Source organism: Neolamprologus brichardi, chromosome 12 (genome assembly GCF_056152115.1).
Source record: "Neolamprologus brichardi isolate AB-2024 chromosome 12, ASM5615211v1, whole genome shotgun sequence".
NCBI lineage: Eukaryota > Metazoa > Chordata > Actinopteri > Cichliformes > Cichlidae > Neolamprologus > Neolamprologus brichardi.
Window position 1 is genome coordinate 12,436,659 of NC_142115.1, and position 18,807 is coordinate 12,455,465.

The 18,807-nt window shown below is 39.4% G+C and overlaps 2 protein-coding genes across 7 annotated transcripts in view; one reads left to right on the forward strand and one right to left on the reverse strand.

The window, feature by feature from the left end:
• Nucleotides 1-3,696, reverse strand: part of adgrd1 (adhesion G protein-coupled receptor D1) — a 32,883-nt gene extending 29,187 nt beyond the window's left edge. For 2 of the 5 annotated variants that reach the window (XM_035913104.2, XM_006803149.3), the window contains exons 1-5: nucleotides 3,229-3,694; nucleotides 3,082-3,118; nucleotides 2,619-2,735; nucleotides 1,556-1,678; nucleotides 1,276-1,452 (exon numbers count right to left, since the gene is read on the reverse strand). In XM_035913104.2, coding sequence (XP_035768997.2) covers nucleotides 1,276-1,452; nucleotides 1,556-1,678; nucleotides 2,619-2,735; nucleotides 3,082-3,118; nucleotides 3,229-3,282 — 508 coding nt within the window. In that variant the 5' untranslated portion in view covers nucleotides 3,283-3,694. Of the gene's footprint in view, nucleotides 1-1,275; nucleotides 1,453-1,555; nucleotides 1,679-2,053; nucleotides 2,150-2,618; nucleotides 2,736-3,081; nucleotides 3,119-3,228 lie in introns of all 5 variants that reach the window. The other 3 variants (XM_087849009.1, XM_087849008.1, XM_006803150.3) reach the window with 3 other exon arrangements.
• Nucleotides 3,697-4,853: 1,157 nt separating this feature from the next.
• On the forward strand, nucleotides 4,854-12,086 carry stx2b (syntaxin 2b). 2 transcript variants are annotated; one of them, XM_006803148.3, is made up of 10 exons: nucleotides 4,854-5,195; nucleotides 5,297-5,371; nucleotides 5,470-5,569; nucleotides 6,142-6,216; nucleotides 6,296-6,369; nucleotides 6,977-7,085; nucleotides 8,360-8,433; nucleotides 8,586-8,723; nucleotides 9,085-9,195; nucleotides 9,621-12,086. In XM_006803148.3, exons 1-10 carry the CDS (start codon nucleotides 5,166-5,168, stop codon nucleotides 9,690-9,692), a joined length of 858 nt encoding a protein of 285 aa, XP_006803211.1. In that variant the 5' UTR covers nucleotides 4,854-5,165; the 3' UTR covers nucleotides 9,693-12,086. The 2 variants fall into 2 exon arrangements, with proteins under 2 accessions (XP_006803211.1, XP_035768971.1); XM_035913078.2 differs by lacking the exon at nucleotides 9,621-12,086 and adding an exon at nucleotides 9,343-9,505.
• Nucleotides 12,087-18,807: the final 6,721 nt, after the last annotated feature.

Sequence of the window (18,807 nt, forward strand, 5' to 3'; positions counted from 1 at the left end):
TACATGGCTTTTGTGAGATAGCCTATTATGCTCAGAAAGATGCTGGGTTAGTTTAGCAAGAATAGTTAGAATAGCAAGAACACTACACAATTTTACATTTTGACCAGCTGATGGCGCTGTCTTAAGCGAAGAACCAAAACTCAACTAACATTAAGCGCCTTGAGGCGACTGTTGTTGTGATTTGGCACTTTATAAATAAAGCAGAACTGAATTGAATTAACTTTGTCAGCTAAAATGTTTGATTTTTCCATTAATTGATCGAGCTTAATCTTTTGACTGATTGAGTAATTTATTACTCCTTCAGTTCCAGATGCTAGATTTTATGGTTTGCACAAACCAAAACTCCAGCCAATATTTACAATGAATTGTGCATCACAAGAACAGAGAAATTAATGAACAATAGAGAAGTCCCAAAAGACAATGCCTTCCCCCTCACACATGCCAGACAGCCAAAACCACCAAAACACATGTCATTTGTGGTTGCAATATAAGCAGTACTGGATGTACCAAAGACCAAGCTCAGCTTGCAAGTCTCTCATTCACTTCTATATGTACATTTTTATATTATTAACTTTCACCTTACAATCACACACTGGGTCACACAGGCCCTCGAGTCTTACTCATTCACCCACAAAAACCTTTTCTCTCAAATCAGAAGAAAGAGATGTGACATATTTGGACATTATGTCCCCAAGGCTCAACATGTCATTGTATGAGAACCAGATGACGTTTGGATCTTTATAACCGAACACTAGCATCAAAATTGAGTTACGACCAAGACCTTGAGTAACTGCAGGAAAAACAAGGATGACACAAGTCATTTGAGAAGAGAATAGCGATTGGTAAAAGTTTCACGTAATGTTGAATCTCACATGGTTTATTTCATTTTGTCAACTGTTTACAGTATCAGCCCATCTCATGAAAAAAAAAGAAAAGAAAGTAATTTCATTTTCAGAAATTAATTTAAAATATTGGTCACACTCTGAATTTTATTGTGTTTCATATCTCATCTAACTTGACACCAAAACTAAACACCGAACATTATTTTGCACATGTTGTCTGCCATCTCCAAAAAATTGTATGTTTAGTGCTACGGCAAAAGATTTGAGAAATATACCCCCGTCTTTGCCAAATCAACTGTCCGTAGTTACATCTGGTCTCAGTTAACAAAGTCATAAATGCAATTATATAACCATTAGTTTATGGTGTGTTCAAGACCAAAATAGATTCCTTGTGGGAAATGTAACTATGTGAAAGGAAATGTATTCAGAGTACCTGGAACGTCGATGTTGGCCCGCCATCTGTGCTTGTTGCTACGAGTGTAAAACTCCACATATCCTCCTAAAGGGTTTGTGTAGACTGAGAAGCCATTGGAGATAACTTTTCCTCCAGAAGCGACAGCAAAGCGGGAGGCTGACTCGTGGTTTTTCCAAAAAAAGGAGAAGGTAATGCCTAGGGGATGATGAAAACCCAGCAGCCATCAGTACAGGAACTGAACGGTTTTACAAGCTAAACGATAACTTGTTCAATTATAGATTAAGTGCAGTGCACTCACCCTCAGGACCACATAAATTAGGGTCACTAATGCACGTGTTCTGGTAGTTTCCAAAGTGAAGAAAGGTGCCACCGTTATCTCCATTCAGAAAGATGCCCTTGTTGACCATTCCTTCAACAATGTCTGGGACAAAGCACAATTTAGAGGAAAAATTTCATTTAAAAACAGGAAGGTGTTGTAACCGTTTAAGTGACTTTATAGTCATGTAACCACACGCTGTTTTGCATGATGAACATAAAGATTTTGCAGCTTTACTTGCATCTCATGTCAGAAGCCAGTCAATAAGTCTCCTACTTGACTTCAGGTTTAATTAATGTTAAAGAACAATCCCTTATCATCAACATACCAAGAAGTCCTCATTTCAGTCTGCAAGAACCAAAGACTGAACGGGGAGAAAAGTGGCTCAACTCAACCGTGTGGCAATACAGAGGGAACAACAGAGGGCAGTGGGTGATGCACAAATGAATTTCAGTGAGAGGAAAAGTGATGGATCCTCACCTAGTATTGCAGAAATGTTAGTGTAGGCAGAGTCATTGTACACATAGGAAGAATTATGTGAAGAAGGGAGCACAGTGTGGTTGTGGATTCTGATAGCTGGACAAAGACAACAGAGACAAAAAAAAGTGATTCACACCAATACGGACAAAAAAAACAGAAGACAGAACAGTGAAAGGAAAGCAATGGGAGGGACGTGATGCACAGGTATGAGACAGAGTGATGGTGACCAGCGTGCGAGGTGGCAGCGGTCAAAGAAAACTCAGTGTGACTTCACACATCATGCCCAAGTCTATACCCGATCCCTCTTTAACTTTAATCTTTCACTGAATGAGGAATCTACAACACTGCTGCAAATGATATTTAATTAAAAATTAGGCAAATGTCATCTTCAAACTATAGATTTTTGTAAATGATGTACTGCAGCATTTTTAAATCCTATATTTTTTTAATTGACTGTAATTTCACTCATAAATCTGGCATTAAAATTAAAATCACAATAGCTTTGGCTGAAAGATGGGTGGCAAAAACACATTTAAATCGAACAGGTGTTTTCATATTCACATACTTATGTTGCTTCCGTTAATATAACCTGATCTGTTTCCATTATGATCCCACAGTTCATGGATTCCTTCCACTGCATCCAGCGGCCAGTAATGCGAGGCCGTGTCCAACACCTCCAGGCCTGGATGGACAAGTCAAGCATAAACAGGGATCCAGAAAGGGCTTTTCATCCAATCAAGCACTGCCTCATTAATCAGAATTTATTTTCCCAGAACCACATTTTGGGTTTGGGGTGGATTAAAAAGACAGTGATGATAATAATGATGCAAACAACTGGAAAAAAGTTGTTTATGCAGCAGACTATTTTGATTAAGCAGAAGAAGTAAACAAAGCAAAAACATCCTCTGGCATGGAAATTAGCAGATGGTAAAACAGGATCTTACAAATTATTTCTTTCTTTTTTTTTTCATTTTTAATCTAGCAACTGAAAACACGGAAAAATTGTCAGTCCAGAAATTTCTTACTACCTGGATGCTTCTGAGCTTGCGCCACTTGAGCATAAACCTGTTAAGAAATTAAAAAATAACTTGTAAAGTCTGCAGTGCACAGTTCGTTCTGCTATTTGGGAGGAATTGCTAGTCATTTTCATCATGATGTGCCTTTCTTAAGTTTACCTTAATAAAGGAGACAAAAGCTGTAAAAATGCGAATCCGCAAACAAAATGCCATAGTCTCTGCAAAATATAACACCAATTCTCTGAAACAACTTAATTCCACGGGTGAAGATGAATCCAATAAGCTCCGCTTATGAATCTCATTGTTCCAATAGAATAAAAATAAAACTTCGGATCAGTCCATTTGTCCAAGGTTAGAAATACCCAAAGAAAATAAATAGAAGCACTGACTCAATAAAGCATTCAGTTTAGAGTTGTGGCGTGAGGCCGAAAAACTTCACAAGTTGTCCTTTCATGATAAAAAACTGAAGCCCAACTCCAGAAAATTGTAATCCTTAATATTTATCCGAAAATCTTAAAAAGCCGTTTTCTTAGAATTTCTCTGCCTGCATCTGGGAGCCTCAAGGAGTACAGGAGCTCCGCTGAGCTCCGCTGGGCTGCTGCTGGACTGAACGTGGGAATTGCAAAACGTGAAGTCATTTTCTTTGGATCTTCTAAGGAGGGGCGGTAAAGTTTGTGCGTAAAAGGCGTTACTTGTGCGTAATTGGAGATTGCACGGGGAGTGAGATCAGGGTGTGCACCGTGTGATCCACAGATGCACAACTGAGTTTGTATTCAAAATATTTGTAAATAGCATACGATTTTAAAGACGTTTCGAGCAAGCTTCTTCCGACAACTGGTGGAGAGTCGCGTTGTCTAGCTGCTTTCTTACGTGTTGGCTCTGAAGACTACAATAACCTGGATGACTGAGTAGCTAGACAAACAGCATGCAAAACCTTTCTAGGAATAATAGGAATACGCTGAGTGCTCCTTCCTTTTTAACAGTGTGTAAATCTGCGAAGTTCCACAGAAATGCCTAGATATGTGGGAAAGGAGCAGAAACCCCTTTTAAAAACAAATTGAGTTACAGTTAAACAACACACACACACACACACACACACACACACACACTAAAGTATGAAAGTTCTGTAAATAAGATCAGTATTAAAGACGAACTCCAAGCACTCCAAGTGGAAACATAAAACAAGACATATGTTGTTGTCAGATGAGAAGTGGGCCCTTGTTTGACTTTTGGCTCGGTAATTTCGGTTTGTGAAATCCGTAATGAGAGTTGGGCATTTAGAGTTTGGATGACATCCACATATGGGGAAGTCATCAGGAGTCCCGTCGAAGGCTCCAAAAGTCAATTTACGCGGGTAAACAGCGCCACTGTGTGGCCAGGTGAATAATAGCTTAGCGGCCATCCAGCAGCGCTTATATATTATTTATAAAAAAAAACCTTTTCATGTAACCGCAAACTGTTGTTGCTGTCTAAAAAAAAATTAAATAAAGAAATCAAATTGATATTTAAAAAATCGATTTATAATAAACTCAGAAATGCCACAAAAGATTAAAGTCTGACAAATAGTCAAATAGTTTCAGATTTGTGTAATAGTTCTACCAAGTTCAGCCCTTTTGAAATATGATTGCAGCCATTTAGTTTATTTATCATAAAGTTCAAATGTGAGTAAGGGAGGACCAGATTCTCCATCAACGTCATCTGAGAGAGAGAGAGAGAGAGAGAGAGAGAGAGAGAGAGAGAGGCGTATCCCGGGGAGAGGGATATTACTGTGGATCTATTACGGATCCGATGCACTTGTTGAGCGGGGAATATCGGCAGAGTTGAAACAGGAACAGCCCTTTCTGGGTTTATTTCTGAGTTGTGTCTTGGACCCAGTTTTGATCAAACAAAGCTCGACCTGTGGCACTGACTTCCTATTTCTGCGACTGTCATCTCACAACCTCGTGGGCCTGAATCTCAGAGATTAAACTAAATCTATTTTTATTAACCACCTGGACCTGACTGCGCGGCAATGTTCCTCTCCACATGGAGATGTACGGGATAGAGCCAGCATATGCTTTACAACTAGCTGAGCGGGAGACGAGCTGACCGGTGTGATGAAGGATCGACTGGCTGAACTGACCGCTGTAAGTGCTTTTGTTTTAGCTTCAACTTCGTGGATCGTGACATGAAATATCCTAGCGGCATTTAAAAAAAAGGTCACTCAAACACATTTTCATCCTCGTAGGCCGCTTCACAAACAGAAGAGGATGTTGCAGTTACAGTTAACCAAGATGGATTCATGGATAGCTTTTTCAGAAGGGTGTGTACTACTGTGACTTCCAGGATGTGTATTAAGACTAAAAGCAATAATAATTGAGGACACTGATGAATTCTTGACTTATTTATCGGCTGGTGTAGGTGGAAGAAGTCAGAGGAGTCATCGATAAGATCTCCATACAAGTGGAAGAAGTGAGGAAGATCCACAGCATGATCCTGTCGGCACCCAACACAGATGACAGTAAGTTTGGGTCGTTTAGGTTTAGGATGTTAACATCCTTTAGGTTTTTTTTTATTGCTTTATTTTTAGAAATGCATGGATGGAAGTAGTCTTTTTGGGCACAGAGTCAACGTGCTTCAGATGTCTTCCTTCCTTAGTTGCGATGAATGGCCGGCAGACCGGAAACCTGTGAAGGAAGTAGCACTCAAATTTGTATCAAACCTGACAAACTACTGTGAGATTCAGGACCTAATCAGGGATTTAAACATGCTGTTTTACTAAAAAATAATTTCTACAAATTCCAAATGGTTTAAAATTACAAGATCCGAATCAGTGTCTCGCCTTCTTTACTGTGTGAGTGGAAAATCTGGCCACAGGATAACTCAGTTTACTTTGCCATGGAATCAGTTAATGTAGTTCATAACAGTGTCCATGACGTGGAAATTGTCCTTTATTTTGTAACCTCTCCATTATTGCCTCGGGGTCGTTGCCAAGTGACCAGCTGAAATCAGAGCAGATCAAATATTTGGATTACCTGGATGACGACTTTTCTTCTAAACAAAATCTAACACATCTCCTGTTTGTGTGCGAAGGAACAAAGGATCAGCTGGCTGCACTCACCAATGATATCAAAGGGAATGCCAATGTGGTGCGAACCAAACTAAAATGTGAGTTCAGCTGTCGTCCACATTTCTTTCATGTGTTTCAAATTGTGTAACAATGTCATTTTTACATTTTTTTTCACAGCCATTGAGCTGAGCATGCCCAAAGATGATGCTGCTAACAGGGCCTCCGTAGATTTCAGGATCCAGAAAACACAGGTCAGGATCTCCTCACGCTTATTACATACCTGATCACACGACGACCCAAGCACTACTCTGTCAGCTGTATGCAGAACTTCATACAGATAAAAGCTGTTTTGTTTTCATTATAAATAAATCCAGACGTTATAACTTCTGACTATCCAGCTCTCAGCTTTACTTCTGTATTTTGTTGATGGTATATTTCTCTAGTTTAAGAGCAAAAACTGTATCATAACCTTCCAACACTTCCAACGTGTACTTTGTATCTTGTACTTCTGAACTATAAGGTATTAAGTCTTAAAACCTTGCAGAGGGTGACATGATGGTCCAGCTGTTAACCCTGTTGCCTCACAGCAAGAGGAAGCTGGATTTAAATCCGGTCTGGGTACTCTGGCCTCCCACAGTCCAAAGAAATGAACTGGGTTAGATGGACTGTTTCTAAATGGGCTGCAGGTGTGAACATAAGGGTGAATGGTTTTCTCTATATGTGTTACCTCTGTGGCAGATTACTCTGCCGCTCCCCTTAGAACAGCTGGGATAGGCAACCCTGAGCTGGATAAGTAGAAGTCTGGAAAGCCTGCAGCACATTATCACTTTGTGTCCCTGTGTTTTGACTTGTCCTCAGCACACTGTGCTCTCCAGGAAGTTTGTGGAGGTCATGACCCAGTACAACGAGACTCAAGTGTCCTTTAGGGAAAGAAGCAAAGGAAGAATCCAGAGACAGCTGGAGATAAGTGAGTGACAAATAATTGTACTCCTGTATCTGAATAAGCCCAGGAATAATGGGCTACATTAACTACAAATGGATGACCATACAGGACTTGAAATTAATTACACTTTCAATTCTTTTGACAAACTTAAAAAAAGTAGTGCTAAAAGGGCAACAAAAGAAGTAAAACCCTCCAGCTGTGTTAGGGCAGGATCCAGGAAACAGACCGCACCAGCTTCCTCTCTGCTTTTCTGGACACCAGCCTTAGTGCTGATAAACAGAGAAGAGCAATAGCATAGGGTTTCTGCAACGCCCAGACAATAAATTTCCAGTGTTTTGGAAAGAAATGTACTAAAAATGGTTCCCGCATTAGCAACATATAACGTAGTCTCATTAACAAATATTCTATATCAGATAGAAATCATTGTTTAGGTACAATAAGATTCATATTTGTTATAACTCCAGATTTGTAATAAGCTTTCTGCTTATTGTTTTAAGTCCTCGCTGTTCAGTATCCCTGTAACAAACAGGCAGATCCATTGTATTAAGTACATGTGAGTAACAATAGTGAAAAGCAAAAAATAAAAAAGGGTTGACTCCCAGAGCCAGTCCCTGCGGCCGGCATTAATGAGAGGCTCTAGTTCTGCAGACGGGCGAGCCTGATACTGGAGACGCCTCTCTGTGTTTGCGTTGCCCGGGATACGAGCAGAGCACTCAGCGGCCTGTGCAACAGTAGTTCACCTGTCTTTGACCAGACTCAGTTTGTGCTGTCGCCAAACACCAATAACTGACACCGTTCACAAGTAAGAGCCTTGATGTGTAGCGATGAGCTGAGCGCGTGGTGTGTTTTGCTTTGAGTGTCTCTCTGAGGAACAGCCACCGATAAAGGTGTGTGATATACAGTAAGCACCTGCACAGCGGTCTCTCTCTCTCCAGGGAGAGTACTTTACAACAGGAGGCATGGTTGCAGTAAAAGAAAGCCCTCTGTTTGTAGAGATTGTTTCAGGAGCTTTGGGGGGGTTGTGTGGATTTCCTTTGTACCTTAGGTACCTCTTATGCAACCTTTTGGCATGAATCCACTGACAGCTGCAGCAGGCAGAGATGGGGCAAAAAGAAATAAAATATATTCAGAGGGATTCTTCCTCCGTTCCATAATGACATCAAATGAAGGCATATTACTTTCATGGGTGGAAGCAAATACACATGGTCCAAAACAGTCACTTTTGTTAGAAATGCCAAGACTTATGAATCAAATCTGCCAGACAATTTTTAATTCTTTGTTTATTTGTTTAATTCTAGCTGGAAGAGTGACCACCAATGAAGATCTAGAAGACATGTTAGAAAGTGGAAATCCATCCATCTTCACCTCTGATGTACGGTTTCTCCAGCATTAATGTGCTTGCTTGGTAAAATGCCACGCCTGCCATCTAGTGGCTGATGAGTAAATCTTTTTTGCAGTTGGGGTTGTGTGCCGATGGGGTGATTTTGGATGGATTTTTGAAGGTATTAAATCTTTCTCCCTCAGATCATTTCTGATTCCCAAATCACACGGCAAGCCGTGAACGAGATAGAGTCACGACACCAGGACATCATGCGCTTGGAGACGAGCATCAGGGAGCTCCATGCGATGTTCATGGACATGGCGATGCTGGTAGAAACTCAGGTAAGAGGCTCATCTGAGTGGAAACTTTCACAAGCAGATCTGTTGATTTTTCTTTTAAAACTTGTTTCTAATATTGTATACTAGGTATATCAGAATGGAGCTCATAGCACAAATACCAGTATCAAGTCAGAGGTGTAAAACATAAGGCCTGCGGCCACTAAGACTTGTCCAGCAAGGAGGTGTACCCCCCCAAACTGTCATTCACTATTTACAAAATTACACAATTAAAGGACATAAAGTTCCTGTTTTTCCACTACTATAGAAATTACTGCTTAAGATCAAAGTGGCCTGTATGTGGCCCAGGATGTGAAATAGGTTTGACATCCCGGCCATAAATAAAAGCATCTGCATTCATTTACAGGGGGATATGGTTAACAACATTGAGAAGAACGTCTCTAATGCAGCTGAATACATTTGTCGTGCAAAGGAAGAGACCAAAAAAGCAGTCAGGTACCAGAAGAAATCCCGGAGGGTATGTGCTCCTTTCTGGTTCTTTCTTGATGCAATTTAAAAAATATAAATCTTTGTAAAGGTAAATTTGATATAAGATTGTGGTCTAAGCAGCATTTCTTTTCATTCATGAACTTTAAATAACACCGTCTTCCTCTTCACTTGCCAGAAATACATTATTCTTGCCTTTGCTCTGTTGATCCTGCTTGCTGTTATTGCACTAATTGTCGGCCTGTCTGTCGGACTAACCAAACCCCCTGCATGAGACCTGCTGTGAGGTAACAACACTTCCACACCCACAACTTCTTTTTCTTGAGCCAAACATCCATCTCTTAATTTATGAATCTATTTTATATATTATGTTTATCTGCCGAATGCTTCACTGGATCTGCGGTTTCTCATATGCAGCCAGTTCCTCTGACTACTCGTTTTTCCTGTTTTTGACAGAAGCTTCTCTGCCTTGCCATGTGTGGAGGTTTCATACTTTTACTCATCATAATAGTCGGAGTCTTTGAGTAATGAATTCCATCGTGTGCAGTTCCACAGCAGTCAGAAGTGATGAAACTTTTACAAGCTTCATAATAGGACTGTCAGCCTCTATCCAGCAGAGGTGCAGGACGGACGTCTTGAGCAGAATTTTTTCCCCATTATAGTTTTTTTTTTTTTAAACAATGACTCCTGATAACAATCAACTGACAGCTGATATTTGGAATTGATACACTTTTACGGTAAAAGAAAGTTTTAATGTTTACATCACTTCACTACATATGAAAAAAGCAGATCTGGCATATTTACATGATGGACACAAGTGTCGGTGTTAATTAATACCTTTTCTTAATTAAAAGAAAAAATAATCAAAGCCTAAACCTTAGCAGCAGATGTGTATATAGATATAGATCTGTTTGTTTCATCTTCACAGTACCCCTGCTATTCTTGAATGGTTTTTTATTTTATTTTAATTTTTTGCTTTTTTAGCAATTTAATCACTCACTAAAGACAACATCTTAAGTATTAATTGTTACTGTTTTATGGCAGTTAGGGCGTGTCTGTCCAATTAGAAGCATGAATTCCTTCTCGTGGTCAGCAGAGTCCAGTGCAACAGATTTTGGTGGGGAAAATATTCCTCGGCTCTTTAACGCTTTCCTTTGGAGTTAATGGCCTCAGTCGCCAGTTTCATGCCTTAGTGAAAACATGGTGCTTATATTTGATGATAAAGAGACAAAATATATTTTAGCCAGCAGTACCTACACAACTCCAATTTAAAATTTAAGTTGGGATAAAATGTAAAAATAAAAGCAGAATGTAATTATTCAAAAGCAAATCCTCATATTTCATCACTATAGAACATAGAAAACATATCAAATGTTTGTGCTGAAATAATTTATGAAACAATAAAGCATTATTTATTCCGAAATTGTTCCATAATTGGTCTTGCAAATTGGTGAGCCTGAAATTACTCTGAAATTTGTTCTTATTTTTGATGAGTTTTAAGGATGAGGGCTGAATTCAATAAAACTGGAATAGAGGAGGGCATACTTGTCATAACAGAAGTAGGTTGTAAGAATGTGGGATGTACCACTTCAAGGATATCTGCTATTCTACCTTCAAAACACAGCTCATCTAGCTACTGGTCAGCTCCAGTCTGTGTGTACTTTACTGTGCCAGAATAGCCTTTAGTTTTGATTGTTTGTTATATGCATGTAACTAATCGGATGTGATTGGGACATTGCTCTAGGTCACAGAGTAGTGGTCCAGCAGTAGTCTGTTTTGGGTGGTTCTAAAGTTTCAAGGTTTATATTTTCACTGCAAAAACATATCAATTCCAAATATCAGTTCTTTCTCTCTTCTTAACTGTAAAACATCATAATTGCTATCAGCCCTGAACAAAGACGCAACAGTCAACACACAGAGCCAGTTACAATAGACACAACAATATCGGCCCTTGTGTTATGCTGAAGTAGAGCACGTCTGTTCAATACAGCAGATTACTGTTGTTCTATATTGCTGTTAAATAGATTTTTTTGTGCTGAAGAAACAGTTTGACATTTTGGGAAATGATTTGGGTGCTTGTTGAGGGTTCGATTAAAGGATTAAGTATAACTTGCACGTTTAAAGTAATAAACATGCCACAGACACTTTTTCTTTTACCCAAGCTAGGATAGCTGCTGGCTGCTGCTTCACATTAAACAGAGACATGAGAGCATATCATTCTTTTATCATAATTTAATAAAGCTACAACAACTGCCCAGACAGTGGTGCACTGGTTAGCACTGTTGCCTTGCAGAAAGAAGGTCCTGGGTTCAGGTCTACCAGCTAGCTGGGGCCTTTCTGTGTGGAGTTCACATGCTATCTCTAGGTACTCCCACAGACACACGTGGGGTTTGTTTAACTGACTGTAGATGAATGGCTGTCTCTCTCCAAGTGCTAGTTTGGCACCCTGTCCCAGCTGTGCACCCTGAATTGGGTAAGCTGATGCATGTCACAATTTTATCAAAGTGTCAAAACATGTGACCAGCTCACTTCTCTGTACACTGACGGCATACTTTGTGTTTACATGTTCAAGTATGTGCTTTATCCTTTTCACCTGTTGTGTATATATAATGTTATTTGTGTGATGTGAAGGTTAAACTACTACAGCTCAGGAGACCTTTAGGAATTTCATGTAGTCACATAGAATCCACTGTTATACTGTAAATGTGCCTTCTTGACATTTTAATATGAAACCTTAACTTTAAGTGCATTTGTCACAGCTACTGAGTGTGATGACTGAAATACTGTTGTGAAAAGAGTCATGCAGTAATGTAAGACTCTTGGAAGAATATTTCAGGAACACATATTTTGATACTTTTTTGTTTTCCGCTTGGTTTTTGTATTTTATACTGAAAAGACAGACACTAACTAATGCAATAAATAAAAAAAATCCAGAATGAAAAGTCCTGTCCTTGTTTATTTTCTTAAAAACTTCTTAGTTAAATATAAAGGGGCTATCCAGATATTTAAAATAATAAATAAATAAAATCTCTGACTATTCAAGACAAAATTAGCGGTATTTTGCCTGCTCTAATAACACTTCAAACATTTGGAGGTTCAGTTTGTTTAAAAGAAGCGGAAAGAAACAGAGGCTGCTGTTTACTTCGGGCCTAATGAGTGCTTTGCACAAAGCACTTGTCTTCTGTGTAATCAACCAAACAAGATTAGTTAGGAAAGTGGAAGTGAGTCCCTGGAGGGCAAGGTCTTTTTTCCCTTTCCTCTCTTTTTCTCTCCTTTGACTTCGATCAAAGGCTCTTTCAGAGGTGTACTTTGAATGAAATATCACAGAATGTCCTTAAATATGAGCTCTGGGACTCCCCCCCCCCCCCCCCCCCCCCCCCCCCCCCCCAAGTATTCATCCTACATGTCAAATCAGGGGACATTAAGAGCTGTGATTTAACTTGGTCACAGCAGTTGGTTCAGATGAGTAATTTCTGTGGCAATATGTTGATGTTAAAGCATAGTGAGTGATAACAAAGTGTATTTTGAGCATTGACTAATTATTTGGGTTAGTGCCTTTTCAAATTTTGAATAATAGTTTACTGTTAGTCATTAGTGGGAAATCTCCCACGTCCCACAGAATAGATTGAGAATTGTAAGCAGCCATCTGTCAGTTTGAAAGGGAAATTATACAAATATGAACATTTTGTGAACTATAAATAAGAGATATTTAAACTTAGTGACTCACCACAGTTGGTGATCATCTTCCATCACTGGTCAGGAGTGCTAAAGAAATATATTGAACTGCCCTGTTACTGCAATTTTCTGTCAATAAAGGTAATACTCTGTTCTTACTCTGCTGTGGTCAGTGTTATTCACCAGCAGTTTGATCAAATATCGATAGTATTGATACCAGTCTTGGTATTGGTATCAGACTGATACTAGCGCGATAGCCTCGAAGTTCAAAAGTCTTGGTATCAGCAATACTGGCCCTGTATTTACTTGATATCTGTACTAAATTTGCAGTATGGCACAGCAATACTTACAAGTCTCCTCAACTGTGCTAAACGTATTACTTTACACATAAAATAATTTCTTTTAAGTGCTTGCATTACTTACATCATAGTCCCTACTGATCTGTAACGATGAGTAGCGATTGGCTGGAATAAGTATCCTCAACTACCAGACCAACTTTTCTTGACTTTGATGAAGGTGAAGCTTGAGGGGCGTGTTGAGATCAACATTTTGTAAGAGTGGATTATAAGCAAGCCAGAATAATTCAGAGTTATGTGATAGGTTGTATCAACTGCCTATGTGAAGTGATGGTATGTGAGATAAAGTGGAGTTGTTAAATGGACAGTCGGTTTTGCTGAGAATACAGTTGAAATTCATTTAATTTCAGTGTTATTTATAGTGTTAGCTCACTAGCCACTGGATGTGATGAAAGTGCAGGGGGATTAAAGAAAACAACAGCAGTGACATTTGACCTCTGTCGTGAGTGAAAGCTGGAATTATCAGTCAAAATAGAAATCAATATGCCAAATGGAGAACAACGTAGCTTAATGCTACTAGTCAAATGCAACGGGGCTGGAGCACTGGTTCATTTTCTTTCACCACCCTCCCTTGCTAATAGTGCATGTAGCTTTGTGTTTGCTAATCAGCATGGAGAGAAAGTTCAGTGTTTGAAGATCAAATGTCCCAGTTTTACACTGGGACCTGAAAGCAGCTCACATTTGTGGATCTGTGCGAGGTTGGCCCCGTTAAATTACTCTCAAACTTGATCTGTTCGTATCGAGCGATTCGTTCGCACGTATTTAAGGTTTTGTGAGCAAGCGAGCGAGAAGTTACGTGTAGTTTTAGACATTTGAACGCACAGAAAAAGGTAAAATTATCTGATTCGCGAGCTGACCTTAAAAAAATGCGAGCAAACGATCAGTATTTCTGGTTTGGATGTACGTACACTTGTAAAATGGTTTCACGTGTGGTTTGATTGCTTTGTATTTGTCAGTCCTCAAAAGTTACAAATCATTGCACACATTTGTAAATGTTAGTTTAGGGTCGTGGATCATATCGTACGCTTTTGCAACCTTGTTGAAATATATTTCCAAAAAGCCTTTGGCTTAAGCAAGAGTGGCCAGAAGACTCCAGCTCTGTGGGATGGTATGACGTCAAATTTAAGAAAGAGTGCGACATGATTCCCAAAGAGCAATCAGCTTGGCATGTCTCAGCACTGGATGCAGTGTGTTCTTAAAATATTTGAGGAAGCTGGACATGTGCAAGACAGAAACATAACGTAGCAAGGCTAAAAGGTTATACACTGCAGTTGAGCAGTTTCTCTAATTCATGTCTTTAAGAAAGCGTTAAAAATGCAGGAAGAATTTGACACATGACCTGAGCAATGCGTCTGACCCTTCAGTTGATTCATCTGCTGCTCAGTGAAGCGTCATCAGAAATGATCTCAGTGGAAGGTTTGCTGTCAAGAAGCCATTATTAAGGAAAAGAAACAGGGAGAAAAGTCAGAGGTAAGTACACAAGAACCAAAGTCAGTGGCAAGAGGTCTTATGGAGTGATTCATCTGAATTTTAGTTCAAATCATTAAAATGTACAGAGGTGATCAGGCGAGAGGTGAGTGACAGTGAGTGTCTACAGCCACGGTGGAGGTGCTGTCATCAATTAGGGCTGTGTTTCATCCAGTGGTGTTGGGGATGTGGTCAAAATTAATGGACTTATGAAGGTATAATAGTACCATCAGATTTTAATCCACCATACAATATGCCCCAAACACTCTGCTAATGTGGTAAAAGCATACCTGGATAGACAAACACACAATGTAACACTATCAGCCATGGATTGGCCTCCCCAGAGCCTGTACTTCAATATTATTAAAGCAGTGTGGGATCATCTTGACAGAGGAGAGAAAAAAAGGCAGAAACACCCAAAGAAGAGCTTTGAATGTACTGCAAAACCTGCGAACTCTTCCTGAAGACTGTTTAATGTATTTAGAGAGTTCAGGCTGTGCTGAAAAATAAAGGTGTTCATACCAAATACTGATTTTTAAACTCATTAGAATTATGTAAATTTTGTTTTTGTCTTATATATTGTATTTCCATGTATGTTTGCACATGTTTGAATAAATCACTGCACCTATTTCCCATTTTCCTGGAAAAAATAAAGAAATCAAAGGTGGCTCAAGTCTTTTGCACAGCACTGTAGTTCAGTATATTAGAGTCTAACTGGAATTGGAGCTGTCAGGGAAGGAGAAGTCCACAGCTAATAAGTCTACTCTGGGTCTGGAACACGCTGGTCTAGATGACACAGTGGAAACTGTGCAGTAACTCATGACCATTAGACTTCAGGGTGTACTTAGTCTGGAGTTGCATTAAGGCTCACAGCTGCTGTAAATCACAATTTTAGTTTGAGAAAAGCATGAATTTTAAACTGTAGCCTATTGCAGCATACACTCTAAAATAAAATTGAGCTTAATATTTTTTATGATTTCCACAGTTAATATATAAAGCCTTTAACACTTTCTATGTGCATATAATAAGAAGAAATGCATATATATATTGACTCGACTTTTCAATTACAGAGGTGTAGTTTTATGCATTATGCATTTCCTGTGGCAGCTGTGTCATCTTTTCTGTCTGTGTGTACTAACAATAATCCAAATCCATTATTATGTAACTCAGTTGAATACAGATATTTATAATCTGAACATGCTGGAGATCATCATCCGTCGCTGCTGACCATGACAAGCACTTGGGGAAGCATGCAAACTGTTCTGTCATGGTAGGTTATTGCTTGTACCAAGCAAGAGATGAAATGTGACTGATGCAAGGCTTTGCTTGACATCTATTTTTCCATTTGCCAGGGGACGATGGGTTGCCATAAGACTTGCAAGGTGGAGAAACTCCTGAGACAGTCTCAACGCGAAGTAGTGTGGAACCAGAGACAAACGCTAGCCAGAGCAAAGAAGAACAGCTGGGTGAGAGGCACGGATAAAGTGAGTGTGGCGTGCTGTTTGAGTGTGTGCTGGTTGCTAAGCTTTCAGTGAATAAGATTTAACAGTGTCTGGACACTGGGTGGATCAGAATTTGTTGATGCCTGCAGCCATAATCTGACCTCATCCCACGCTCCTCAAACAAGATTCTTGACTGCCACTGAGGTTATTATTAACAAACTCAGCCATATGCAAATCAGTTTAGCACCTGGACTATCTGCAGAATCTATTCCCATCTTTACTCTTGAGGACAAATCCCAAGACAAGATATTCACAGTCCTTTCAGCTGTTTGTGCTATAATTGCTGACATTCAATTTAAAATAAACATATGCATTTTTTTAAAAAAGTAAATATTGTCACTTTCAACATTTTGAATGTTGGGTACTCAGTTGCTTTTGCTGCGATAAACTGACAATCCAGAGTGTACCCTTGATCTTGCCCAGATAGATTGAGATAGGTTGCAGCACTCCTGCTGCCCTGAACTAGATAATCAGTTAATTCAATTCAATTCAATTCAATTCAATTTTATTCATATAGCGCCAAATCACAACAAATGTCGCCTCAAGGCGCTTCATAGATACAGAGAAAAGCCCAACAATCATATGACTACGGTGGCCCTGAGAGGCCAAAAGCGCTGCAAAAAGAAAAAGCGCTGCAAAAAGAAAAACACTTGCAAAAAGAAAAAGCGCTGCAAAAAGAAAAACACTTGCAAAAAGAAAAAGCGCTGCAAAAAGAAAAACACTTGCAAAAAGAAAAAGCGCTGCAAAAAGAAAAACACTTGCAAAAAGAAAAAGCGCTGCAAAAAGAAAAACACTTGCAAAAAGAAAAAGCGCTGCAAAAAGAAAAACACTTGCAAAAAGAAAAACACTTGCAAAAAGAAAAAGCGCTGCAAAAAGAAAAACACTTGCAAAAAGAAAAAGCGCTGCAAAAAGAAAAACACTTGCAAAAACAAAAAGCGCTGCAAAAAGAAAAACACTTGCAAAAACAAAAAGCGCTGCAAAAAGAAAAACACTTGCAAAAACAAAAAGCGCTGCAAAAAGAAAAACACTTGCAAAAAGAAAAACACTTGCAAAAAGAAAAAGCGCTGCAAAAAGAAAAACACTTGCAAAAACAAAAAGCGCTGCAAAAAGAAAAACACTTGCAAAAAGAAAAGCGCTGCAAAAGCACACACAACACAACGGAAATAGGAAAAAACACAACGGAAATGTTTCTGGGGAGACAATAACCGGACGGACCAGTTGACCAAAACATGCTAACAAGTGCACTGGGACTGGGAGACACTTCAACGAAGTGGAAGCAGAGCGGCCAAAGAGTAAACTTCCAAAAGTAAGTTCTGAATATTATGTCACTTATTTATGTGCAAATGTTTAATAACGAGGAGCATTAAAACATTACTGTTGGCCACATGCCGGCAAAGTTATGTGACATTAGCGATGTTTGTACTTTCAGCGTTTACTTTGTTTTAAAGTCTTTACTTTATACGCCGTTAGATAGTCGACCTTAATCTTACAGAGAATCTGATGATTTTGTGGATAATTAAAATCAGTCATATATCCACAAACACAACAGGCTGAAAGTCAGTGATGCTGCTCGGTTTGCAGTCCTGAATATCACGGCACAAGCAGGATTCACTGCACTGTTAATGTTAATTATGTCATATTGCTGCCTCTGTTCGGTGGTGTTGAGCCAAACGGACTTTAACGTGTGTTTGAACGAGCTGACGGTTCACTCATTGTAGCGACTTCCACAGTCGCTAGAGCCCGGGGATGGAGCCCGCCTATTTGCCTGACGCGCTGTCAACTTATAACAAAATAAAAATGAACAAAATATGTTCGCCTTCATTTCTGTCAACCACACGTTTCCCGCTATCATGGTTGCTAGGTAACCTGGGCAGCGCGGGTCGGAGGCTAGACCATCCCATTTCAGACCCTGAATTGGGAAACAGTCCCTGAATTGCTGTATCCCAATTCAGGGTCTGCAGCCTTAAAGTACGCAGCCTCAACGGTCCTCAAGGGCCGCGTACTCAAAGACCGCTAAGGCCGGAAGTGTGAGGCTTGTGAAATGGGACGGTCTAGCCTCCGTCGCGCTGCCCAGGTTGCCTAGCAACCATGATAGCGGGAAACGTGTGGTTGACAGAAATGAAGGAGAACATATTTTGTTCGTTTGTTTGTTTCTACACGAGCTTTGTGTGATTTAATAAGTATCTGAGGCTGAGACCACAGGACTGTAAAACATGATTGTTGGGCTTCATATCTGTGCTGAACAGTCATTTAAGATTAGCTAGTAAATAACAATTAGCTAATGTTGTTCATGAGACTAAAGTCAGTGTAAATATGAGATGGCCAATATTATAGTTATTATATTAATCATTATCAGTTATTACAGCAGTGAGTTTGAACTCTCAAATCAAATCACTTCTATTGTCACATCACATGTGCAGGTACACTGGTACAGCACATGTGAGTGAACTCTGTGTCAAACACTGAGCTTCAGTAAAGATTCAAGTTGATTTTATTTATATTTCCTATCACCTTAAATCTTCACTTAAAGACAAGTATCTGTGACAGTGTATATATAGATATATTATATATAAGAGACGAATATTGTTCTTTTAATATGTTGGCATTATTACTAAATTTGGCTCAATGCTTACATATATGTGT

Excerpts from the sequence above, each read along its gene's own strand:
- stx2b (XM_035913078.2), top strand. The coding sequence starts at position 5,166 with ATGAAGGATCGACTGGCTGAACTGACCGCT. Across the intron at positions 5,196-5,296 it reads GACTGGCTGAACTGACCGCT|GCCGCTTCACAAACAGAAGA; the intron begins GTAAGTGCTTTT and ends TCATCCTCGTAG. Across the intron at positions 8,724-9,084 it reads CGATGCTGGTAGAAACTCAG|GGGGATATGGTTAACAACAT; the intron begins GTAAGAGGCTCA and ends ATTCATTTACAG.